A 26,545-nucleotide genomic window follows, 5' to 3' on the forward strand; every position below is an offset into this window, starting at 1 on the left:
GATCATATAGTTAAAACTTAAAAGGTTTCTAAACAAATTTCTCCTCATCCCACACAGCCTTGCAGTGCCTTTCCTTCAGGCTTTCTCTTAAGCTAGTCATTTTTAGTCACTTTCTGACTTCTTACAACAAAGTCCACAGAGTTTCCCTGGCTTCTTAGTAAATACCATTTTGCAGCCATCACTTCTGAGGCTTGCTTGCATAGCTCAAACTGAGCTTCTTAGGGGTAAAACAGTTTCTCCCCATATCAGAGGATCCCAGTTTGGGGGTCTATTTCTTTCTGCCTGGCCTGGAATCTAGAAGGTTGCCCAACTCCTCTGCATGCTTATTTTGAATTTATTTCTGCCTTAAGGTAGGGCACTAGCAGATTGGGTTTGGTCCTGCAAGCTTGTCTAGGTGGCATAAATAACGATCGAATCTGGTAATTTACAACTGGAGTCACCTCATACACTGGATGTCATCCTATGCCAGCTGGTAGCCATGTGAGAGAGTATCCTGTGAAAAACAATGTAAATTTGAAGGAAAGAAGTGAGATATCTGGATACTACATGAGAACTCTGCTGCCCTGTGCAGGGAAGGAGAAGGATGTTCAGGAACCAGAATGCAATTTATGCTGCCTCATGGCTACAGATGAAGTTTGTATGTGTATAAGGACCTTAAACTATTTTGTTTGATTCCATCTTATTTGGAGAGACTGTTGTATAAACATCAGATGGTCATATAACTCCTAAAAGGTTGAAACCTCTAGGAGAAGTTCAAGATTTTGGGCTTTTTTTGGAAAATCACACTGAGAAATGAAGCTATTTAAAGCATCTGTCTCAGAGTGGTGGAACTACAGTTTCCTGTTGCTTCTAAGGGAGAGCTGGTGTCTAGCACTGAAAGGCAGAAAGCTCTGTGCAGACATGACAGGAGAGTTTTCCATCTTCTAAAGCAATGCTTCCAAAAAGTGCAGTAAAAATAAGCAAAGTGAAAGACAGTAATCAGAGGAACATAGAAACATTTTCTTAAGTGGCATTACAGAAAGGATGAATAAGGAATAGAGCATGAATCAGGCCTGTTTGTGGCTGTTGGATCATTGAAAGGATCCAGTTTCTCAGCCCTGACCTGGAGGGTCAGAAATAGCAGCTGGAAGCAAAGACTTAGTAGGATGCAAGCAGAAATGGAGCACCTGAAATAGAGGAAGGGAAAAAAGAGACAAGTAGTGAAAACAGTAGAAGTGGTGTCCTGGTTTAAGAGAAGGGTAAATATTGATACCCATGCCACTCTTTCAACTCCCTTACAGCTCAATGAAAAGTTGTTCTGTGGCCAGGGTTCTGTACCACACACAACTCAGGCTATCCCTCACACCTGTTTCCTGTACTAGGTGACATCGGGGCCCGTAGAAGAAAGACCGAGTGCCACCTTTCTTCCCATATCAGTCTTGTGATGTTGCTGCTAGAGCAGATGGTCCAGCCACTGCCGTGGGATATGATGTGTGATTTAAGCCCAGGATCTTTAAAAGAAATTGTGTGTCATTCAGGTGGTCTGTGAGCTTAAGGTGCTATTGAAAGAAGAGTGTGCTTTTGCATCCGCAGGCTCTTAGTAAGTTGTGGTTATATATGTTGACAAATGCTGATGGGTTCATTGATGCTAATTGTACATACCAGGCACATCAGAAAGCACAGTTTCCTGTGATTGTTACACAGCAACTGACTCACAGAGTGGCCTTTTTCTTCATCAGTTTTCTTGTGTGACACACTCCTATGACTCTCGAACTGTCTTGGCTGCCTTCCTACTCTTTTGCCTTCACAGTTATGAGCTTTCTGTCTTGGGCAAATGGCAGGAGCTCCAGGTACTCCAAGTCATTTTTGGACTGCTGTTTTTCCTTACCTGTCTCCTTAGATATCTGCAAGTCCCTAGGGGTGCTTGACATCCATTTCTGGTAGCACAGGCACTCTCATTTTCAATTTTCCATTGAATGAAATGTCAGCACATGACAAGCCATGCTTTGCTGGTGCCATGCTTTGATTTAACAGTGCTGAATATGGATTCTATCATTTTTCATTAGTAGGTGCTTTATTATTTTGACACTGCTTTCTACCAACCTGTAGTACTGCAAATAATGGGGACTTGTAGTGACATGCCTTATACGTACTTCACTGCAAACTGCTAAAACTCATGTTCATTAAAGGTGTCCTGTTGTCAGACATTCCTAACACAGGTACTCTAAAATACAGCAAGACGTGCACAAGTAACTCCTGTGCCCTGGCAGCCAAGAGGGCAAACTGCATCCCGGGGTGCATCAAACACAGTGTAACCAGCTGGTCAAGAGAGGGGATTATCCCACTGTATTCAGCGTTGGTGCAGCCTCACCTGGAGCACTGTGTGCAGCTCTGGGCCCTACAATACAAGAAGGATGTGGAGGTCCTTGAACGTGTCCAGAGGACGGCAACAAAGCTGGTGAAAGGGCTAGAAGGCATGGCCTGTGAGGAGCAGCTAAGGGCTTTGGGCTTGTCTAGTTTGGAGAAAGGGAGGCTGAGGGGAGACCTCATTGCTCTCTACAGTTTCCTGAGGAGGGGAAGTGGGGAGGGAGGTGCTGAGCTCTTCTCCCTGGTATCCAGTGATAGGACACGTGGGAATGGCTCAAAGCTGCACCAGGGGAGGCTCAGACTGGACATGAGGAAGCATTTCTTTACCGAGAGGGTGGTCAAACACTAGAACAGGCTTCCTAGAATGGTGGTTGATGCCCCAAGCCTGTCAGTGTTTAACAGGCATTTGGACAATGCCCTTAATAACATGCTTTAACCTGCTCAGCCCAGAATTGGTCAGGCTGTTGGACTAGGTGGTCATTTTAGGTCCCTTCCAACTGAAATATTCTATTCTATTCTATTCTGATATATTTTCTTCTACACAGGAATGAATTTGATAGTCTGGGGCACAAAGAAGTTGGTTTTATCCCAGCCAGCAGTGACAAATCTATACCTACTTTGCTCTGGGGGATTACTTTCCCCGTCCCCCCCTTATACCACCTACATCTTTACCACTCCGTCTGGCCTATGCAACAAACATAACAACAATTTCCTCCAACTTGCCACTTATCTGAGACTGGTGTAAAATATCATTGGTCCTATGTTTATATTTTAAATCCCTAAATGATTATGTGCATGTCATCTTAAACGCTTTTTTTCCCTGATGTCTGAGGTTTTCATATGCATTGAAACAAAGTCACATTTAACAATTAAATTTAACCCTTTTTTACCTATTATAATTTTAAAGGGTGAAGCCACTCTACTAGCTATTATGCAACATTTGGAGCAACTAATGGTATCTGTAACACTGGCCACAATTACTTTCTGCAGGGGTTTGCCATCAGCAACGTCTGCAGCAATCAAAGTTCACATTTTGTCTGACACCAGATAGATTTTTTTTTTAAATAGCTTGTGTGTGTAACAGATACAAAATCTGGTTCTGGATATTTTTGCTTCATAGTTCTTTTGTCAAGTACTCCAGAGACCATGTGTCTAACCACCATCAGATCTTGCTTAGTTTTTATGCAACATTGCAATCATATATTTGAAACCAAAATACTTCTGTAGTCTTTTTGCTTGTGGGAAAGGTTAGGCTGAGAATTACCAGGTCCCTTAGGCTGTAAAGAGTTTTATGATCACTTTTAGCTCACACAGTTCTTCCATGCATGAAGACATGAAGCTTTAATAGCTATGGAGTAAAGCCAAAGCTTCTTTATTTATGTACACTAACACCCAATTTCTTTTATGGACAAGTGACTGCTCTCCAAGTCTGACTACACAACGTTGAAAAAATTATCAATATTCTCAGTACAAGAGTGCGAGGACAAGTTAATTTTGCACTTAGATACCTTATCTCTGACTGGGCCATCTTTGGTTAATGCCTCCAGATTTCCAGATGTTTTTGTAACAGTTAAATCCTATGCATGTTAGACAGTTTTATAAAGCAGCATTCAAGATGCTGAGGCAGGTTGACTGAGCACACATTTCTTTACATATTTTGTGTTTCAAGTGAGTCTGTACTCCTTCATCTTAGTGTGGCCAGTCTATGTCTTCTTGCCACATTCACCTTGATCTGCTGGATATTATTTCCACCATAAAGAATTTGCATGGTATTTGTCTAGCTTTTGCCCTACAGCTTGTTTTCCATGCAAGGTTTATGAAGCCTCTGACTGCATTTTTCTCATATTTTTCTTAGATCAAAATGCCATGATACAGACTTTTTGTACTGTATATGCTGTCAGAAATGTGCTGTATCTTTCTATGAAGTGCGCAGCCCAAAAGGGAACAGTATCTCCCAGAGAAGGTGTTGAAGCTAGGTGAACATTTGCTTTACTTTCCACCCAATGTAGAAATGCATTTGGTATCAATCACCTCTCCAATGCTTTCTTCTTATATATGAGGAATATTTTCCACTGTTTAAAATTTTTGTCTCCTGAGTGCACATATAAGTGAAAAGTCCGTCTTTTTTTCTGGCAGTGAGTAGACCCCATTGCTGGAGCTCTGCTTGCTCAGCGGGTAAGTGTTTCTACCTCATCTCCCTTCAGTTCTGAGGAACTTTCTTGGTAGCATGGTGGGAACTTGTCTTACAACCCTGATCTGAATGTTTTTAAGATGTTACAGGGTTAGATCAAATTTTGTGCTGCCTTCTGTGTTGTGTTTGAACAGTGGTCACTAATGGATGCCTTCAGAAGAATGTAAGAATAGGATAAGCATATCTGCTTCCCTCTTCTGGGATCCAGTCAGTTGTTCTGAGTTGCTGAGCCAGAGATCGTATCATTATTTAAGACCAGCAGGTTTTTTCAATTGCTGGTATCCAGATCCTGGCAGTACTCTAGCTTGTGCATCAGTGCCCAACTTAAAAGCATGTAATTGTCACAGTTGCTTCCAGACTGACAGTTCAGTTCTCTGCTGATGCAGCATTGTCCATTGCTCCTAATTACTTCTACAGAGATTTCCTCTGAATTAGTGGTGTTGCTGTCATTCTTTTGTTGTTGTGGGGTTCTGTTTCTTGCTATGAACGCTCTTGTACCACTTGTAAACTGCTGGGGAGTGGCATTTGCTTGTAGTTCATGCACCTGCTTCCAAATGCTGGGCATTATTCTGACTTCCGTAGTTTTCATACTCTGCATATCTTCTTGTGTTTTTTGTTGTGAAGCATTTATTTTTCCTGTCCTTTATCTTTAAAATTTTGATTCCCTAGAATATCAGCTTTTGTCTGGACTGGGTGACTTCTTTTACTTGACAGATGTAGATTACCTTGCTGAGGACTAACTGCGGACCTTCCAGTAGACCAGGGTTTACTTTTCTGAGCCAGGACTCAAACCCTCAAAATTGGCTAATGAGCCAGTCAGAGATTAGTCACCTTCTTCTCTGCTTTTACTCTCTGCTTAAAAGCATCACATGCATCTATTTCATTTCTACAGAATGCTTCACATTTCTGTAATGAGCCTCAGAATTCATCTATCTTGGCCAAACTAACTGAAAACCATGGAAAACATGAACTGCTTTAAAACCGAGTATTGTCAGAAACAGTGTTATTTTGTCTGTCTCTACTGCTGCTACCAGTTCCTTGCAGACAGAGATTTTTTGCATTTCTGTTCATAGGAGGGTTTAGGCAAGTACAGAAATTACTGAGGTGCCTATACTTTTTTACCAATTGGAGTAAAAAATTACCCGCTTTGCAGTCCCAGAGCCTCAGCCAAGAAAGTTATTTATGAAGAAATGGAAAGCTGGCGGCCTTTTTTTTTTTTAATTATTTTTTGTCTTGGGTAGGAACACACACTATTCTTGGTCTATTACTGTGCTTGGGGGACAGTTTATATAAACTTAGTTAATAAGCAACCAATAATGTCTGTCTTTCTTGCTACCATACTTTTGTAATTGATGTGGCCATAGAGGAAAGCCTCAGAATGATGTTTTCTTCCCAATCATCCATGTTGTGTTCAGAAATATGCCTCTGTAAATCTTTTGAAAACGGCAATATGTTGCTGAAAAAAGAACAAATATGGAAATCCAAATGTATGGTTATGATACAAAAGCGAATTCTACCCTTGAGCACTGCATACTTTTCATAATCTTCAGTGGAAAATTCACAGAAGGTTAAGTAAATTTTTAGTCTAATCTGTGAACCACAATTAAAATGGAATGCAGGCCTCTGCCTTGAAAGTGCCAGACCCACCCGTCCTAGCAGGGCTTTAATTCATGTCAGTTCCAAATTTCTCCAGTGCCTACAGCACGAATGGTATTTTACTCAAGAGTTGGGTACTACCTGTTAAATTCACAACAGTTTCCAATTTGAATTATTGTAGCCCACAGCCACAATAAATGATGCTAATTCAGACTAAAGCACTCCTTATCCAGAGTAAGGGTATCCACATGGAGAATTAATTAGAAATAATCTATTCTGGTTACAAAAAGAATAGCTGTTTTAAAATAAACTCCCTGTGAAGGAAAAACCCACATGCAAACAAATTGAAGGCAGAGTAAACTAATATAATTGAAATGCTGATGGACCAGAAGAAAAAGGAGTTTAACAAGTAAAGTGATTAAAAGTGAATGCACAAGTTTGCAGACAGCGGACTTGTGCCTTCTGTGTTGCAGGTCCCTGTTCTATGTCTCACCAACTGAAGCTGCCTTGCTCAGGGGTTAAGTGGTTATAGGTGAAGTTAAGGAAAGAAAGCAGAGTAGCTAGGCTGTGTAAATAGTTCTGATTTCTCTCTCAGGGCAGTCAGTGAAAGGACTTCCAGGCCAAGGGAATCTTCTCTCTCATCTTAATTATGAGCTGAGTTTGGTCCAGACAGTCTTGTGTGTCTCATGTGTGTCATTGAGGCAGCTGCAAGGGAAGACGGAGAAGGGGGAACAACCCAGTAAGATGCTGAATTCAGCTTTTCCTAGTGAATACTAATGCCTAAAAAATTTATAGATGGATGCGTTCATGTCTGAAACAACTGCCTTATGGATGTGCTGATCGTGCAGGAGCGGTATGCAAAAAGGGAGGAGGAGGGAAGGAAGGAAGGGGGGGTGGCTCTAGGACCCACGCGAGCCTTCCTGAGCAGGAGGTGGGAATTGTCCTCGGAGGCAGCAGGAGCCCGAGCCCAGCCTCAGAGCTCCTGCGGAGCCCGCAGGAAGAGCCGGGCACGTCCCCTCCAGAGCCGCGCACCCGGCTCGGACCTGTCCGTACCCCGCAGGGCCATGAACCGGCTCCCACAGCTCGTGCTGTGGGTCATGACTGTGGGTAAGTCACTTATTTTTCTTCCCCCCATCTCCTTATGGTGCAAACTTCCTCTTTACACCCAGGGACGCAGACTTATTTCGTTGCCCATTCCCTTTTCCTTTTAAAACCGGTAAAGAATTATTTTCAAAACGGGGGGGGGGGGGGGGGGGGGGGGGGGGGAGGGGAGGAGAGGAGGAAGAATGTATTGGCATGAAACATATAAACTAGGTGACATGTGGGAAGATGAATCTTTATGGTTATTGATTCTAAGTAAATTTTGTTCCCTGAATCGAATAGGTAATCCATAGTTTTAGAAAGGCTGCTGCTGACCGAAGCTCCTGGGCTGAAGCAGGCACTGTCATCGTACAAGGGTTCAGCATGAAATTAACAGCTAAGCCCCAGGACCATTTTGCTTTTCTAATTACTGTATTGCTTTCCTGGGACTATTTTGGACAGGTGGGAGAAAGTAATGCTCCGGGAGTAGTGAAGGTTGCTTACAGCAAAAGGTGTAGTTTGGAGAAGATGCTTTGTCTAAGGAGAGAGATGAGGGAGACACAGATAAAGGGAGAAGAAGGTGTCGGGACTATGAAAGATGGAGTTTTGAGCTCCCACCTAGAGAGTGGTGCTCAGGCTGAGTTTTGAAAGGAATCTTTGTGCCTCTCTGCCATTGTCAGCTTTGGTTCTGAAATGCAGGAAGAGGAATGAAATAACAGTAGGAGAGAAGGAGGGAGATGTTAGGAGGGAAGCTGCAGTAATAGAAGTCAGGAAGGGCAGCATGCGTGCAAGCAATGATGGGAGAAGAAGGTAGGAATGGGACACATTTACTATATGTACACAGTGGCAAGCAAACTTTTTATGAAAATTAGGAGAGAAAAACCTGTATCAGGACATGCTGAACTTCTCAGAGGGCTGAAGTTACAACAGTACCCCCAGTGCAGAGACAGGGACATCATCTTGACCCTTAGACAAGGATCAGGAGACACTTCTGTATTTCTCCGTATAACAAATCATATTACTTCCAGACAGGGAAGGAGGTAAGGCAAACAGGTTGTTGGGTGCTACAGCTTGCGCTTGCTAATACAGTGAAATTCTCTGTCTCTGCCTAAATGCTGAACATATATATATATATATTTTTCTTTTATAAGATGACATGCTGGGACATCATTTTTTAAGCAGGTGTCATTGTTTATTTCTGTTTGTAATTGAATGCCAAGGCATAGCACAGAGTTTTTGATTTTAGGGTTTTTCTGGCCTATTATTCCTATTGGGAGGAGATTGTTTTACTGTCGAAGGGTGCCAGGGCAAGTGTACCCCATGCAAGCAGAGCTATGTGTCCCACAGCCTCAGTTCTCGTGGCATGTAGTCTCATCAAGAGCTGCTAAGTATCATCCCAGTGTTTTTGGTGGAGTGACTTTCAACATGCAAGTAAGGTTAGCGTAAGGAATAGTCATTATAGTTGCTGTATCTCCAAGTCTGTGATTTGAAGCATGACTGTATTAGGACAGAGATAAAAAAAAGGTGTGTTTCAGAGAGAGTAAGTAAAGAGCTAAATGAAAACAAACGTACGTTTTACAATCTCTGTCCAGTCTTCTGCCAAAAGTAATCTCAATCACCCAGGGAGAGACTTGGATGCATGAGAATTTAACTGTGTAGCTGCGGTCACAATCTTCACATGGGGGTTGCTTGTGTCACTGGTTGTTATGGTCAGCTCTTAGACTCTGCAGTCAACTATTTTAAAAACCACTTGTGTTTCCACTGAGGAAGTTTTCCTGGAGCATATTCTCGGCATATATTTACATTTCCTTCTGTATTTGGAAAGCCCAAAGTCTTGATGATGAGGGAATTTACAGGTCCACTTTTCTCTCTTTTGTTCTACTGACTGGCATATGCCTCTCTAATGAGCTGTATCCTAAAAGTGTAACTTCAGAGTTCCCATCCATTGAAAATTTTTGGCATGCTGAAACACTGGAGGAGGTCAGAACTCTTTTTGGTGCAAAAGTTAAGGCTCCCTGAGAAAATTCAGAAAGTTGTAGAGAACAACAGCAGGAAAAAACCCAACAAACCAAACTCAGAAAAAGAGCCCCCCAAAACACCACAAAACCAGAAGGGACTCAGTGCATAGTGTCAAAGCAACTTCACAGTCATTTGGAGGCTGATGTTGCACACTAGCCTCAGATCTCAGGAGACGGCTAGGAAGAAGGTGAAAAAAGCCACCAGATGAATGCGTGGGAGAATTTTCTTTGTATTTTAAGCACCAGCATTGCTTTGAGTCTTCATATTGGATGATTTTCCTCTGATTACTTGAGCTTGGGGGAGGGGGCAGGTCAGTCCTTTTCTCCTCTGTGAAAAACGGGGTTGTGCTTGGCTGGATGTCGTGTTCCACATCTGGGTGTGGAGGGCAAATTATCTGCAAAATTACAGCACAACATATGTCCTGGGCAAACCTCAAGCACCTTTCCAAAAGTGCAGTCATGTTTATGTCATTGCTCAGAGCACAGCTATTAAGTATAACCACAGTTCTTGAGATAATATTAGTTAAGGCATTTTGTCAAGTCTTTCTTTAGAGCCCTTTCCAATACTTGTAGTGGAGCTGTCACCGAATAGGATATCTTATTAATTTCAGCCTGAGGAATAGTTATGGGTTTGGGTTTCATTGAATCTTTTCTAAGGCAGAGAGGTATAGGGAGGTTGATGGCAGGTTTAGGAGTAAGACAGCCAGCCTTTTGTTTGTTTGTGGAATGGTATATCAGCAAGGCAATGGCGAATGCCCTGTTCCTGGGTGCTACTTCCTCCTTGCATTTGTCTAACAGTTTCCAGAAGCCCGGAAGGTTTTCTTCCTCTCCTTGAGTTTGTCTGCCTCTCAGAATTGAGCTGGCCTGTGTTATAGAGTGAGTATAAGCTGGTTTAAGTTTAACCCATCCACACATACATGAAGATGCTTATATAGGAGTACCTCATTCTGTTGTAAGCCAACTTAAAATAAACCAGCACATCTGTCTCACTTAGACAAACCTTTACTGCTTTGTGTATCCCTTTGTCTGTCTAGAGGAGAGCATGCAAGAGTGGAAGGGATGGAGCCTTAAATTCTCTTGTGGCTCCTCTTTGAAGAACTTCTCCCTTATTTTCTTCTTCTTGTGCCTATCTCTGCTCAAAGTAGCATACAGGTACAGTAGTGGTTTCAGTATTTTCACTTCCACCAGGACAGCACCGGATGATCCTTGAAATTTGTTTCAGGAGTTAGGTCCACGATCCTTTACTGTGCAAATGACAGCATATCTACAGATCCCATGCCCAGTCCAGGTATGCAATTCAAGGCACTATGACTGTCACTGAAAGTCAAACATTGGGAGGATGCCTTGAAATAAAAAAAGGACACCTCTTTTTAAGTCACAGATATTACGAAGTTGAGGACCCTTTGAAGTACAGTGGAAAAGGATAGGATAGATATATGGGAATCCCACAGTCAGGGAGCACATGCAAACACTGGGGATTTGTAAACTACATCAAGATGGAGGACTACGGTGGAGGAGGAAGAAATCGGGTAGTGAGGCACGTATCCTGTTGCTTTAGAGCCGAAGACAATGTCTTGTGATCAGAAATCCATCTTTATGTCAATCTTGCATAGTTTCACAGTTTCTAATTGGTCCATAAGATCAAAGTTGGAGAAGAGGATGCCTTGCTCCAGTGATGTTTTGAAAGCATTCCTTTCCCGCCCCCCCGAGACCTGAACAGATACACAGGAGGGTGCTTGTCTGCAGCCTGCTTGTATGTGTGGTGGGGTGCACGCTGGCTGTACTCATGTGTGGAAGTGCATCTGTGATGTCTGTGACTACAGTGGAGAGAAATTTTCATCTTGAATTAAATTTAGTGAAAAATGCTAATGGCGACACTAAAATGCTTTACAAAGTGGTCTAGGTTTTGAGCTGTTAGGTATGGAGGTTTGTTTTGTGTGTGCACCACTTGGTTCATATTGAGACATTCAAATCAGTCTAGCTGTTTTAATGAGTTTGGTTTTTTTAATTAAAACTTTTGCTTAGAGAAGTCTTTTATTCAAAAATCTTAAATTCTGTTTTGTCAGGAAATGTTAAACATTGCCTTAAATGTGTTGGTCTTTGCAATTTTATGAAACTTGTGAAAAATTTTGAAGTTGACCTATGGAGGTTTTTTTATTATTTCTTTGGGCTTGCCAGTAACTTGGAAAATCCTGTATTAAAGCTGCTCAGTTATCTTGCAATGCCACATACCAGTTTGTACCTGGATTTATGCACGCAGGTGGCTGTCCTCAGGCTGATATTAATTACTGCACATATGCACAATGGCTGGTACTGTTGTTTGTAGCTTGGTATTGCATTAAATTCCTCATAAATAAAGGAAACAAAGATCACCTGAACTTTTTGCAAATCTTTAGTAAAAGCAGAAGCACAAAGCAGCTGCTGAGAAGAGAGGCAGGTGAGCTCTTTCCAGAAATAAATGGAGAGGAAGGAATCCATGGGGTTCTTAGTCAATGCAAATTGATGGACCTCTGTGGGAATACAGTTACAGCAGGGCAACATCTTGCTTTCTGTATCTGGAGACTTTTATCTGACACTCTTACGAGTAAGCATGATTTCTGTATTGAATGCTTAAATCAGAGGAGGAAAATAATGACATTAATTATGTTAATTAATTGGATCAGGCTTATAGTCTTTTCCTGTCTCTCAGCATCAGTCCTTCCTTTTACAATTCCTCTTCCTCCCATTCCATTTTAATTGCTCCCCTGCTTGTCTCCTCTCCTGGCATGTAACAAACCCAGTGCTTTGATGTGGCCTGTTATCAGCAGGACAGGGTATGCACAAAGATGAAACCTGTGGCAGGCCAGCTTGAAAAAGTGGTGAGTTGAGGTGTTTGATAAGAGGTGACTTGCAGCTAGTCTGACAGATGTGCTTTGAGGGAACAGGGAGAACCGGGATCTCTTGTGAGAGTGGTGATGGATCACACCGATGGGTTATGTATGTGCAGGAGGAACATGTAGAGCCTTTGGGTCAGATTGGGACTGGTTCAGCACCATCAGAGGCTGGAGGGGCACGCCTGGGGAGTGCCAGGTTCCTGCCTTTTTATGCCCGATGTGCAAGAGGGGAGCTCAGGGTGTAGGACCTTTACAACTGAGTAAATGTGGCGTCAGGACCTCCTCGGGTCTCTGCACTGCCTAAAGGACCGCAGCTCCCAAGCAAGTGGCAGGCTGTCATTGAAGCATTTTGCCTCCCTGAGGTGTGCTGTTTCTAAGAGCTTTCCTCAAGCTGACGTATCTCCACACTGCAGCTTCTTCCAGTGTGTGTGATTCCAGCACAACTGGCCCCATGAGGAGTAATGAAAATAGAGAGAAATGACATAAAAGGAAACAGAGATGACCTTTCAGTCTTCCTCACCTAGAAAAAGCAACTCTGCCATGTGCATTGAGGAAATAAAGGACTCAGAATTTCAGTAAGATGCTCATCCACAGGCTAGGTTTTATCTTTTTAGGAGAATTTCAGGTTGGTTTTCTCAACGTGCTCCTTAACATAAAGCTGGCTGGAAAAACATGAAACTTTACACAATTCTGTACAACCTTTTCTTCCACTTGTCGGTGAAAAACTTGTTAAAATTTCTAATTGGCTTTATATTTATTTTAGACAGTTGTACTACATGATCGTCATAGGTCCCTTCCAACTGAACTATTTTATTCTAGATGAAGGAAAGAAACTCCCTGACAATGGCACTGACTGAGTTTAAAAAACCAGAAGAGACGTCTGTTCACACAGCAGGCTCATCAGAGTTAAAGGTAGTCAAGAATGAGACTGAAGTATAAGATTAAAAGCTGAAGTCTTTCCAAAAAGCATAGATCTGTCCTTGCAACGCAGCTTAACTTTTGCCCTATGTAATGGGAGAGCCATGTCTGTTAATAAGACATCACAGATTTTCAGCTAATTGGTATCTGAAATCCCATACGCTTCGGCATATCAGCCAAGAATTATGCATTTATTCATGCATTTCAGTTGCTCACTTAGGTTTTTTTCTTCCCCCAGTCTGTAGCACAGCATGTGTTTGAGGGTACAAACAGCCAAACTTTCTGGGGTTAAAGCATCCACACCTCTCCCCTGTGTCTATGATTATGGAGATACATATTTATATATTAAAAACATAGGAGTGATAAAGTAACCAAGTGAGAGCCACACTAGGAAGTGACATGGGGCGATATCATGGTGTTTTAGTGCACAAAATAAAGTGCAGGAGGTGAGAAGTGTCTGTTCCTGCATTGTCATGATGATGAGTTTTTGTGCTATCTCGGAGTCAAACAAAACCCAAACTGAAACTTTTTTCCTGCCTTGAATCAGAACCAACCCAATAATGGCAGTCATATTGGAACCTGAGTGAGAACTGAACTAGATAGGTTACTGGTTCAGAGTGACAGTTTGCTGAAATCTTGCTTCCCACAGCAGAGTTGCCTCCGGCATGGGAGCAACCTCAAACCACGGTGAGCTTCTGAGCAGTTTCGCATCCAGTTTCCGCTTCCCCGCGGGACCCTCACAAGTGCTTGCTTCCATGCGGCAATGCAGAGCTGGTTTGGGTGGCTCTGCGGCTGTGATGAAGACCTTTTCCTACATGCTGAGTGTGAACTTTGAGTGCTCAGGCACTCGCCTTTTTAGCTCTGCCTCACAACTTCTGCTCCACTTTCCTGGCCTTAGGGAGGCAGGAGGAAACTTGGTATACATAGAGAGGGTGGGAGGTGGCCAGTGCTGGGCAGAGGAGCAGGATGGAAGAACTCTGCTAGTGGAGACCATGAGCCCAGCCAGTGTGGTTTGGGACTACCAAAAAAAAAAAAGGCGTTAGCAGCTGTCAATCTGAACCTGAGGAACCTCAGGCAAAGCTGAATTCAAACTGGAACTGAACTGAAAAACTGGTTTGCTTCATTGGATAGTTTATTTGGCAGTTTTATTTAGTTTTATTTGACTAATATTTTTAGAGAATGTAAGGAACATGAACAATTATACTTACACACTTCTAATACCTTAGGTGTCTTGATTTTTTTATTATTATTTTCTGTTGTTATCTTTAACTGCAATTTTAATTTTCCAAGTATCTGCTACATATAATTTTTCTTTCCTACTGAGCTCTGAGTGATTACTACATATTTGCTATTTTGACTTCAGCAAATAGAATCATAGAAAAGCATGACTGCTTGAAATTTCCTTGGTCTTTAAGATGTTTTCAGAGTTTGCTCTATGGCATTTTGATGAGTACTGTGCTGGAGTCCAGATCTCTTTACATGAGTAACACTTTTAAAGTATGTAATTCACAATGGGAGCATTTTCTGTGTTTACAGTCACTACAGGAGCCCAAAAAGTATTTAAAACCTCTGAAAGAAGCTTTCTTTAACCCTATACAGGCTAACAGTTCAGCCTAGATTTTAATGAGACACTGGACTTTATGAATCTTATAAGCCCTGATAGCATAGTCATCACAGAATACTTGCTATCACCATTTTTTTTCCAACTTTCCTGAAGTCCCACATGCCTCCTGGCCATTCAAGATCTATCAGGCTCTTAGAAGAGTTTAAACTTTCCCAGAGTTTGACAGATTAGGTTTGTCAGTTTGTTGAAATCCTAGAGAAGAAATTTGAAGGTCAGTAAAATTTGCAAAAAATAACCTTGTGAATTAATTATAAGCCAGACAAGGTGAATAAACCAAGCTGACTTTTAGTTAGTTAGTTATTTCCAAGGGCTTATATTCTGGCTATTCAGGTGGATGGAAAACCAAAAAACTTACGCAGGTCTAGCTCTTTTCACCTCACCTAGAGCTGTGCTAGATTGGTCTGATTAGACACAAGCATTTAGTTTCCTCTTTAAAAGCTATTTTCATTTTTGCTTTCTTGATAAGTTTTGGACAGGGCATAGCTTTCTTTTTATTTCTTACCTCACCACTGTAATACCCAAACATTTTTCCTCTTATGATGTGCCTTCCTGCATACATATATGCATGAATATTAATAAAAGGAAAAATCTGGTTTAATCTGGTGGGTTTTTCTCCTGATGGAGAATAACTTTTCCACTTATTTTAGGACCTGAAAAAATATATAAAAAAGCTTTGCTTTAAACAAGGTGTCTTCCACACTTTTCTTGGTGGATGCAGTTATCCAAAACTGTACAATACTCAGGAGTTGCTCATGGCTGTTTGTGGTGGTATTTTAATTATATATTTAATATATAGATTATCATTTTGCAGGGACTTATGTGGCATGTGACTGTACAGGCTATCAGCTGTGGTAAATGTAGCTAATGGTTATTTTTTAATTAATCTTCAGTAGAATTTACATTCATTGCAGTACCAGGGTACATGCAGAATAAGCTAGAGAACTTGTTTCGTTACTGATAGAAACTGTTTTGTGGCTGCAAGAAGGAGGATTGACAAGAAGCAACAGCCCAATTAATAACATTACTGACATTTTTCCACTGAGAATGATGGGGAGTGCCTTATGTGAAGTAAATGTAGAATCTGAAACGTAGAAGTGCTGATTCTTCTGCTGGATTTCTTTGGGCTCTTGAGACTGAGCGAACATGAAGAAGGTCAACGTTCAGGTGATGTTTAGCTCAGCTCTCCACCATTCATGCCCACCTCCACCTCTCCTGCCAACCCCCAAGTGGCAGCATGGTCTCATCTTAGCAGTGTCAGACTGTAAGGATGCTTTGAAATTGTCTAGGTTAAAAGCTAGCTTTTTTTTTTTTTTTTTTTAAATCACTTCAATGGTCCAATTACAGTGTGACCCTATAGGGTTTGTGTAGATACAATTGAAGAGATGGTGATTGCTGAGGAAGGACAAGAAGGGAGTCAGTCTCCCCGTGGGGCCAGAGGAAGGGGTGGGGAGGAAGTGTTTTGGGAAACTCTTAAGCTGTTGGTTTTTTTCTGAATCTTTTCCCCCAGTCATTGAAATAAGTGTCTTGTGAAACTAACCTGTAGGGTTAGGTACCCGAACTTAGACTATGTGAATACACCCTTATCTAGCTTAGTGATTTCTGCTTTCCGTTCCCTTGCAAGAAAGCAAGTGCTCGACGTCAGACTTGTCAGCTAGATGTCAGCAAGCTGACAACTCCCGTATGAATTTCTACCACTGTGAAAATACCTACAATCATGTTTTACTAAATAGGAAAATGTTAGCTATCTAGTTCTATTTATGACAATACCTCATTTTTGGACCTTGTTAGCTTTTAACATCCAGTCATCAAAGCTTTTAACAGTTTTAGGGGACACAAAATTCAGACTAGTAGTCTGAATCCTATCGTTGATGCTGCAGTACTGAGGAGTAAGAGGTAACCATGTTGTTGTGTGGCCTTCAAGTCTCCCCTTAGACTTTCAGACAAAATAGTCTGTTCTCAGCTTTGACCCCATACCATATACAGACTGTTGTTAGAGGAGGTGCTCTGAAACAATTAGGGATAGGACTGAATCTGTTCTGAAGGTGGAGAGCTGGGGTTTATGTTTATCATCTAAAAGGAAGACAGTAAAATAGTTTTGGGCCCAGGCTTCAATCTTAGACACAAAATGTTTTGTAAGGTCTACCACATACAGGAGTGCTCCAGTGAGTTTTCAAAAAAAAAAAAAAAAAAAAAAAGTCAGCTACATTTAAGAACACTCTTAAGCGCGTCCTTTTATTCTTGGTGACTCAAACACATGAAGGAGCAAGAAACAAAGCTGGTGAGAAGTGACAGGTGAAAGTACCTTGCTTAGTCTTTCTGAGCTTGGCAACAGCTAAATGTATAGCAAGCACCATTTTTTTTCTGGTACCTAAACTCTCCAAGCTGAGGTTTTGCATCACAAGATAGGGTTAAAAATCATCAAATTAAACCAAACATATTTATGAGCCATCTGGTTTCTGAGTCTTTCCAGTTTGTGTTTGCTATCCTGGGTAACTATTAAGCAATTTTTGTTGCTGTAATTTTCATGTCATTACATGGCTCCAGAAACTACATGTTTAAGAAAAACACTGTTAGAGAACTGAATTCAGAATAGAATTATAAGTACTGGCAGCATCAGAGACATTTGTCATTCTTTCAATCGTCCTAACGTACTACTAAATGTAAATGTACAGAATAAAGCCATTTTTCCTTTTAAGCTGACTTTAAGTTAGGCAAAGTGAACTGGAAGGTTGTATTATCTACTTCTTTTACAATGTGCTAAGGGGAGTCAGATTTCCTAAGGCTGGTTTCCAGTTATGCCACAAGCTTTCTGTAAGATTTGGGGAAGGCTGCTTAGTCTTGGTGCCTTAATCCTTGTCCTTTTTTACCTATTTTATCTCCCTTACTCGGATGTGGTGAGACATAAAGCAGTATGTTCTAGTTCCTTGAAATAGATCCAGTGCACAGAATTATTTTTATTTTTTGGCCTTTTAAAAACTAAATGTAATTAAGGAGAATCTATAACTCAATTTCAGTGGAAATTTAAATGTGTTGCTTTGGAAAAAAAAAGTGTATTTTTTCTTTCACATTGAATGTTGGGTTACTGGTAAGAGCTTTCTGACAGCATTGGCTTTTCCATTGGTGGAGAAAACAAAAGTGTTCTCCTTAAAGCTGTGCATTTGTGTTGCTTTTCCCTAATGTATCCTTATTTGCTCCTGAGAAGGCACAGCACCGACGAATAGATGTAAAATTCCTTCTTGTTTCTCTGGTGATGTTACTGATATTCTTCATGCCAGCTCAGTCATTTGTGACACTGAGTCAACTTTCAGATATAGTTTCATCTTAGGAAGAAAGAGAGAAGAGAATATGGCTATAATTGCTGGTGTTGGGTTTCTAGGTGCAACCAAATGCTGGTGCTATTCGAAAGTAACACGTTTTGTGAATGCTCACTAAAGTACAGTAATCGGCTTCCCTTTCTCCATCTCCCTCATCTGTTTGACAGAGCTGTGTGCTGAACATTATCAGTTTTATTAAGTCAAACTTGGTTTTATGGGTCTTGAAACCTTTCTGACTATTTTGCCTGTGATGCACAGCCATTCCCGATCCCTTGCACCCCTTACCATGTCTTGCTCTTTCTCCTGTGGCTTGATATCTCTTACACACAGCGAGTGGGAGCACCTGGAAGGTTGAGCTCAGTGAAGGATGCACTGGTGTCTCTAGGTCTTGTAAAAAGTACACAGCTTGTTTCTCTGCTTCCGTTACTCACACCTGGCATGAGCTATAATAGAATGCAAAGTTATCAGTTGATGTGTCTATGCCTTTATTTTCAAAGCCCAGATTCTCAGATGCATGAAGATAAGAAATAAGTGTATGCAAAGAATGAAGTACACGGTACTAAGAATGAGTGTCCTTTAGAGGTGAGCATTGCTTACAGCAGCAGAGAACGCTAGCCATGATGCAAGGAAGACATTTGAAATTTTGGCTGCTGAACTGTTAAATACCCTATTGAAATTTGTGCTGTTTCACATTCCACCTTCTTAACCTCCTGAGTGTTTGTTTGCCTGAGTTCCTCTTCTGGACTCCAGCTGGCTTTGAGAGGCTCGGCTGTTAGGAAGCCCATGTGGGAGTCATAGCTGGCACTGGCAGACTCCACACACTGCTGGAGCACTTGCTGGCAACATTGTGGTCCCTACCTTGGAAGCTGGCAACAATTTCTAGCTGAGGCTGTGAGGGAGATGTTTGAAAGGTTTGATTCTTGTCTAGAGCTGACAGGGCCTTCCTGGGGAGATGATAGTATGGGTAGGTGTTTATCCAGCTTCATTGGCACAGTAACTGCATCTCTTCTTCAGAGAGACAGGCCTGGACACCGCACTGTGTGTCTTCGGCATGTTGATGTGGAGGTATAGCAGCGGCCATGACTGCCTTCAAAGCCAAGTGCAGGCCTCCCTATGCCCCGGATGCTGCAGCCTGCTCCCTTGCAGTACTCTGTCAATGAAGCCTCCCTTACTAGTGTCCTGGGAACTGAACTGGCTTTCCATCTTTCCGCAGAGTAACTTTAAAACCTAGTCTTGCTCTGAGTAGAAGACTAAAGTAGGAATTCAGTGCCCCAACAGCAACTACTCTCTACCCAGCCCTCCCAACATATTGTGATATAGAAGGATACAGTAACAGATTCTAGCTTGGATACTTCAGAGGTGGTTATGGCACTATGGCAAATTACATGGCTCTCTTTTTCCTAACAGGAGATTAAATGGCTTCTTGTCAAGGCCATTCGTAGGTGGAGGACAATGCAAATGCTTCAATGTCTGCTTCCAAAAGAATATACTATCTGCTATGGATCGTGCAGTTCCCTCAGGGTGTATGTGTTGCATGCTCTGTCACACTTTCTCATTACTGTAGGTAAAGTGGAGTTCATCCTCTGTTTGCAAAGAAGCAGTGGCTTTTATTGACCCAGTAGCTGGCTGTTGTGGTGACAAGGATTCTTGGAAGTGCTTGGGACACTTCTGGTATTTACAGCGTCATTTACAACTTCCTGATGCAGAGGAGTTGAGGCTTCTTCAGGGGGAGCTGGCACAGAAAGGAGATTTTGAGATGTGTGATTCTGTGAGAGCTCTGGAAGAAGCTCTGTTGAGCACTGATGGGAGACTGAAATGACACCAATGATTTTTCCATGTTGCTCTCTCCTCTGCTGGGAGGATGACTAGTGGAGTACCAGGTGGGCAGTGGGAACTCTTGACAATCATACATAGAAAAGAACAGTACTACTCAAATATGTATTTTTTTTTCCTGTGAATGATAATCTGCTAATTACAACTACAATTTCAGGCTGTTTACAGCTGACAAAGTAAAATGAGATGCTGGATGAGCGGTTCAAGCATGATCTAAATGTACAGAAACTGTGACAGGTGTGCTGCATTTGGTGGGCACAGCGAGCCAAGGAACCCGTACTTGGTCTGGTAGCTGGATGTCAGAAGAGTGTGCGCTGAAAGTGAAGGAATTGTGTGGAATTAAAGAACCTTTCAGGCAATGTCTTAGTTAATTGTTGAAAGCTACATGCTGCTGTGAGGCATTTTGTCACCTTGCAAACTGCCTTATGTAAGGGACTCCATAGTGATATACTGCAGCGGGGGGCAGAGCCAGGTTTGCTTTAGGACTTGTCGTGATTCAGGCTTTTACTAGGGGCCAACAGAGAAGAAAACTGCACAAGCTTTTGACCTCATGTTGTTTGTTTTCCTCATTGTGCTGGCTCATGCATTCTGGCTGGTGTGTGGGGAGCAAAGAACTAAGGATCTGTCTGCTGTTCATCTTAGCTTTGTCGTTTGAGAGCTGAGGAATAGAAACCTTATATTTCTCTCTTGCGTGGACGGGTCTGGAGTGACCACTTGCTAGCGAAGAAACTCCAGCTGCAGGCCAACAGTAGTCAGGCACTGATCTTTAGGGAGACTTTACTGGGATATGTAGTCTCTTTCATAATTCTCTGATAAAGGCCTGATTAAAGCAAGTAATTACTGAAAAGAGCAGATGGTCTCACGCTATTTCCCCACCAATCCATTCCAGAGAGTGACTGTTCTTCTCATGATTCCAAAAGAATTTAGTACCTCAGAAGGTGGTGGAGCAGGTCTGGACTCCATCAGCCACAGCGTTTCATGAATTGACTCTAATAGAAGATGGTTTTATTTTCTCTTGAATAAACTTAAGAAGAGCTTAAGTTGAGATACCCAGAGAATTCAACATTCACGTATTCTGTTTGTTTGCATTTAGTGGGTTTTTTTGTGTACTCGTTCTTCGTGCACATAGGCGCTTTCCAGATAGATCCAGAAATGCATCCAGTTGTGTTTCCCTACTGCCTGCAAATGAAATAGCTCAGGACTGATGGGAGAGACTGTTTCCAATCATTTTTTTTCAGGCACCATTTTGTTCATTACTGTCTAATCAATTTATCCATGGTCTGAAAGGAAGTTGGAAGTTTTCCCAAGAATCTTTGTTTCTCTGCAGACACTTATTCTAGTTTCTTCTGCTTTGATGTCTTTGCACTGATTTCACACTGGGGTGGGGTTTTTTTGTGGCATTGTCGTCTTCAGCATGAAGCTTAAGACAGGCTGAAACATCTTTGAAAGGAATGAATGAGAGAGGCCCCTTGTCTTAAAATGCATCGGATCAGTGCTGGTATCGTCCAGCTATCAGTCGTTTGGGTTTTCTACTACTCCTTCCATAAAGGTGTCTGGATATAAGAGCTGGGGGATATTTTCAAAGCACAGTTTGCGGGTGTTAAGAATATCAGAATAGCCACGATAGTGCTGGCTGTGCCAGTGCGCTAGAGTAATTCATAAAGCTGTCAAACCCTGAAGCTCATCCTTGCAGTAATGAGAGACAGTAATCAGAGGCCCTCTTCCTTGGGAGGAAAGAAATTCCTAATTTCACCATTTCTATTTTGGCACTGATCCTGAAGTGGTCCTTTAAAGGAAAGGAAGGGTTAATTATATTTAAGGACTTCCTGTCAGAAGTAAAATAAAAGCCTTCATATGAAATACCTTCCCCCCTCGCTTAGCTGCTTTTTAGTTGGAAAACGTAGTACAGTACTCACTATCTCCTCTCAAAACCACACTTCACTCTCTAAACCACACCTTACTCTCTTGGAAGCCAAAAATAAAATGAAAAGCCAAGATAAGGAAGTATCCTTCTAGTCATAGTCATTCTTTACAACGTGACGGACTGTCTTCTGTTTTATGTGTTCTGAGAACAGTGGGATCATCTGGCTGTCATCCCCACTTTCTTCTATGTTTCTTTACTGGAGGGGAAAAAAGTGAAAGAACTGAAATGCAGGTGACCACTCTTCTGTTTGCAAAGTCAGTTTCTTACCAAAAAAGGCTGGTACAATTCATAAATCTTGGTTACGTTGTTTTAGGCCATGAGCAAGTTTTCTGTGCCGTGTTTTTTCAAACCAAAGGTGATTTTTTTGGATCAAAAAATGAAGTTCAGATCTTGGCACAAATGACAGAAGTGCCTTTGAAAGTAAGGAAACAATTTGCCAAATGGCCGTAAGGTAGACTAAGTTATCCCTGACTTTTAGTCCATTCAGGAAGTCCTGAATACCAGTACTTTCCCGCCCACTGAGAATTTGTTATCCCAACTGCAGTTTGAAAAAAGATTCTGCACCTCTTACATTGTGCTGGCTGCGAGCTAAGGTATTCATACTGGAAAGTCATCTCTCAGGTGGCAAATATTTTGAACAGTGTGAATAAGCTTAGTCCTAATCCTTTCCATGAGAGAAACGTGCAGATCTTAGGAGACTGCCCAGATTCACCTTCCTCCGAAGGCATGCCTCTCATGCTACTCTGAAACAGTAAGCAATGAAAACATCACTCTTTTTAATGTTCAGCATACCATCAGGGCTCCTTACTTATTAAATTGTCTTATTATTAAGACAACTGTTTATATTGGTGCTGTGATTCAAGTTAGCATCCTAGCCCTGTCTGCACAGATTGATTTCCTCATGACTACTCCAATTCCCTCCTTTTTTTTTTTGTGAACGTCCCTAATAGTTTAGAGTTTTTCTTTCTAACAGAGCTTTCGCCAGCCTCATACCCTAGAAAGTGCCTTTCTTGCCATGCCACTGTGGCCTGTCATGCCTCACTGACAAAGGACATCAACTGTGATCTCTAAACCAGTGTTCCACTTTTTGTTTGTCCTGTTGCTATTGAGGAGGAGCTTCCTCTTGGTCACTGCTGGCTGCCTCTGAGACACTCTGCCCTCTGGCTGAGACCTTTTCTTTGCCTTCCTGATTTTTGACCTCCTCAGTCTGGAAATGGTGCCTGACTGCCCCAACTTTGTCATTGTCTGTATTACTGTTTGGAGCCTGAGGTTACCTTCTAACTTGGTGCTCCCATAATTGCTACCTCTCGCCACTGCTTTCTGTCGCCCGTTTTGTAGCTGCACACAGACATGCTCACTTGCACACAGTATACTTGGGTCCACAACAAGGCCATGGCAGCACGGCTTCAGGCAACTTACGTACTCTGGGACTTCCCTTTTTTAAACTCACCTGGGCCCATCTTTTTTCCCTCTGGGCTGCAGCACATCATTTCCAATGAGTAGTCTCAATATTCAATGGGGCGTAGTCTCAATATTTTGGGCCCACTGATTTCTGCTCTCTACTTCTAAAAGGGTGTATTGTGATGATACAAAGCTACCTACTAGTAGCCTCCTCAACTTCACGTCTCTTTTTTGCCTTTTGGTCATTGGTTTCTTGTCTCTCTAGTAGTTATCTGTTGCTTTTGGAGTATCTTTCTAATTCTCCCTTGCAGTTAAATCTGCGGCATTTAGAACTAGTGTTGCATGGTCTGTAACTTGTTTGTGGTGCTTTTTCTGTCAGTTGTGCTACACTGTGCAAAATATTTCTCCAATTTGTTAATTGTAATTCATGTGAACATGTCCAGTTCTGGGGAGAGACTGGAGTAGTAGCCCATGGTGCTAACATAATTTCTGTCATTAAAAGTGTAAAAAAAAAAAAAAAAAGGCAAAAATCCATTCTAACTTTTCCAGGTGTTGGGTTGGGATTTAAAGAGATTGTGAACTGTCCTCTTGTTCGATAATTAAAGATACAAAAATGGAACAATGTAAGACATGCAAATAATATAATCAAATACACATGTGTTTATATTTACACACTCAAAATTAGAAAACTAGTCCTTCATATTAAACTTCAAATATCTCTTCTTTCACCCTTTCTTTCCATCCCTCTTCTCAATTCACATATTTTGGTTTAGTCATAGCCTACCTTGCAGGATTCCTTCAGAAATCAATAGATGCCTGATCTAGGGAGTCTCTATTCTATTTTTCAGTTTATGCACATGTGCTTAGCATTTGCTTCTTTATGTCTCTTTGTTAACTGTCATGACTGAGTTTCATGATCCTGGTTTGTCTCTTCTTTGACATAATTTCCATCCCCTTCTCTTTGTTCAATAAACAGGAATATCCTGGGCACTAGGTGGTTAGAGGTCAGTGCAGATTAACTGGAAACACTTTTCGCTGCAGTTAACCTAGTGATCTACCTAGTCATAGTTCAGTGGATGTTATGGGAGCTCTTTTTTTTCCAGATTTGCTAATTCCTTCTCTGCAGTCTGTGCCAGTGCTGATAAAACTCTTCATTTCCCTGGGCTGCATGTAGAATTTTTTTTTAAAAAAACTTCAGACACCCATTTCTTTGGAAACAATTCTTTTTGTCATGTGACTGCTGGACTGCTTCATCTGCATCTTTCATCTTCAGGATTGTTCTTCAAAGTTATTAGCTGATGCCAAAGTTCTCCACAGCATGATATAAACATCCTCTCCCTATTCCATGTCTTGGTTTTTTTTGTTTGGTTGGTTTTTTTGGTTGGGTTGTTTGGGGTTTTTTTTGGGGGGTGGGGGGGAGATGTCATGGAGAAAAAGAATAAGGTGTAACCCTGAAGAACTTACAGGAGACACCAAAGAATGAGCAGGATAAAAAGTTGTTCTACCCTGTTTTTACAGATGAGAGCCTGGACACTAACAGAACAAACCCCAGGTAACACAGAGTTTGGTAATGCACTGGGGAATTTAATCCAGGGGTTTGATCACAAAGAAAGCAAGGGATACTGCCAGAAGATTCAGTTTTTAATCTTGTTCTTTTCTCCAACCTAGTTTAGTCACTGAAGGGCTGATCCAGACAGCAATCTGTCACTGTCATGTCAGAGATTTTTAGCACATGTTAAGAGATATAAAGTGAACTTGTGACAAACCAGTTCCCTGTGTGGCACTTACCATAGGATTCCTTTTGGCCAATGTGAACCATTTAGTAGGTAAGCAGTTTAAGCTAGTCTTCTAGGCTCTTCCTGTAATGCTTTTCTCTCTCTGTTAATTAGCTTACATTTAACACTTAAGTACTAGGTGGCTGAAGTCATAAATCCCACTCTCATGTATTTACTGGACAATTTCTGGTAAGAAATAGTTTAATCTCTTAACAGTACTTTTGTGCATCCCACCTTTTCACAACTTATGCCTATGAAAACTAAAGTTTGGCATGAAGCAATTGGAATCTTTCCTTCTGGAAGGGAATTTGGCAAATACTGAGAGGAGACTTGTGGCAGTACTTCCATATTTTCCTGGCGGTACTGAAGAGAGCTTGTAGAGGATGGAATCTTCCATGCTGCTCCATATAGCTGCTGCCAAGGTGCTGGTGGTAGGCATACTGCTAGATGAAGTTGAGCAAAAAAATTCCTGTATTCATACAAAAATATAATTTGAGAAAGATGGCCCTTTCTGACAAAGGAAAACCACAAGACCACAAGGTCTGATACAACTGCATAAATCTGATCTGTTAACTGGAAAGCTAAATTAAAAATTGAAATACTTGTGGTGTAAGTGAAAAATAGGATGAAGCAAGTTACTCTGAAAAATAGGTTGGTCACTAGAAGGAAAGTTAGCTGTTTGTAAGGTTGGTATGAGCTGCATTTCCCTGACGTTAGAATCAAGGCCGCTCTCCATCATATTTGAGAAGTGCTGGCAGTCTGGCAAAGTTCCCGCCAACTGGAAGAGGGGGAACATAACCCCCATTTTTAAGAAGGGTAAAAAGGAAAACCCAGGGAACTACAGGCTGGTCAGTCTCACCTCTGTGCCTGGCAAGATTATGGAGCAGACCCTCCTGGAGACTATGCTCAGGCATATGGAAAGTAAGGAGGTGACTGGTGACAGCCAACATGGCTTCACTAAGGGCAAATCATGCCTGACAAACTTGGTGGCCTTCTATGATGGGGTTACCGTGTCGGAGGATAAGGGAAGGGCAGCTGACATCATCTACCTGGACTTGTGCAAGGCATTTGACACTGTCCCGCACGACATCCTTGTCTCTAAATTGGAGAGACATGGATTCGATGGATGGACCACTTGGTGGATAAGGAATTGGCTGGATGGTCGCACTCAAAGAGTTGTGGTCAACAGCTCGATGTCCAAGTGGAGAACGGTGACGAGTGGTGTCCCTCAGGGGTTGGTATTGGGACCGGCACTGTTCAACATCTTTGTTGGTGACATGGACAGTGGGATCGAGGGCACCCTCAGCAAGTTTGCCAACGACACCGAGCTGTGTGGTGTGGTCGACACGCTGGAGGGAAGGGATGCCATCCAGAGGGACCTTGACAGGCTGGAGAGGTGGGCCTGTGCGAACTGCATGAAGTTCAACAAGGCCAAGTGCAAGGTCCTCCACGTGGGTCGGCGCAATCCCAAGCACGACTATAGGCTGGGCAAGGAATGGATTGAAAGCAGCCCTGAGGAGAAGGACTTGGGGGTATTGATTGATGAGAAGCTCAACATGAGCCGGCAGTTGAAGCTCAACGTGAGCTGGCTGAGAGAGTTAGGATTGTTCAGCCTGGAGAAGAGAAGGCTCCGGGGAGATCTAATTGCGGCT

At 42.0% G+C, this 26,545-nt stretch overlaps 1 protein-coding gene across 1 annotated transcript in view; it reads left to right on the forward strand.

Annotated features, from left to right (window-relative positions):
• The first annotated feature begins 7,105 nt into the window (after nt 1-7,105).
• The window catches only part of LTK (leukocyte receptor tyrosine kinase), a 107,658-nt gene continuing 88,218 nt past the window's right edge, over nt 7,106-26,545 (forward strand). The window contains exon 1 of the mRNA XM_075754451.1: nt 7,106-7,240. Within this exon, the coding sequence (XP_075610566.1) occupies nt 7,198-7,240 (43 nt within the window). The 5' untranslated portion in view covers nt 7,106-7,197. The remainder of the gene's footprint in view (nt 7,241-26,545) is intronic.

Source organism: Balearica regulorum, chromosome 5 (assembly GCF_011004875.1).
Source record: "Balearica regulorum gibbericeps isolate bBalReg1 chromosome 5, bBalReg1.pri, whole genome shotgun sequence".
Classification (NCBI taxonomy): domain Eukaryota; kingdom Metazoa; phylum Chordata; class Aves; order Gruiformes; family Gruidae; genus Balearica; species Balearica regulorum.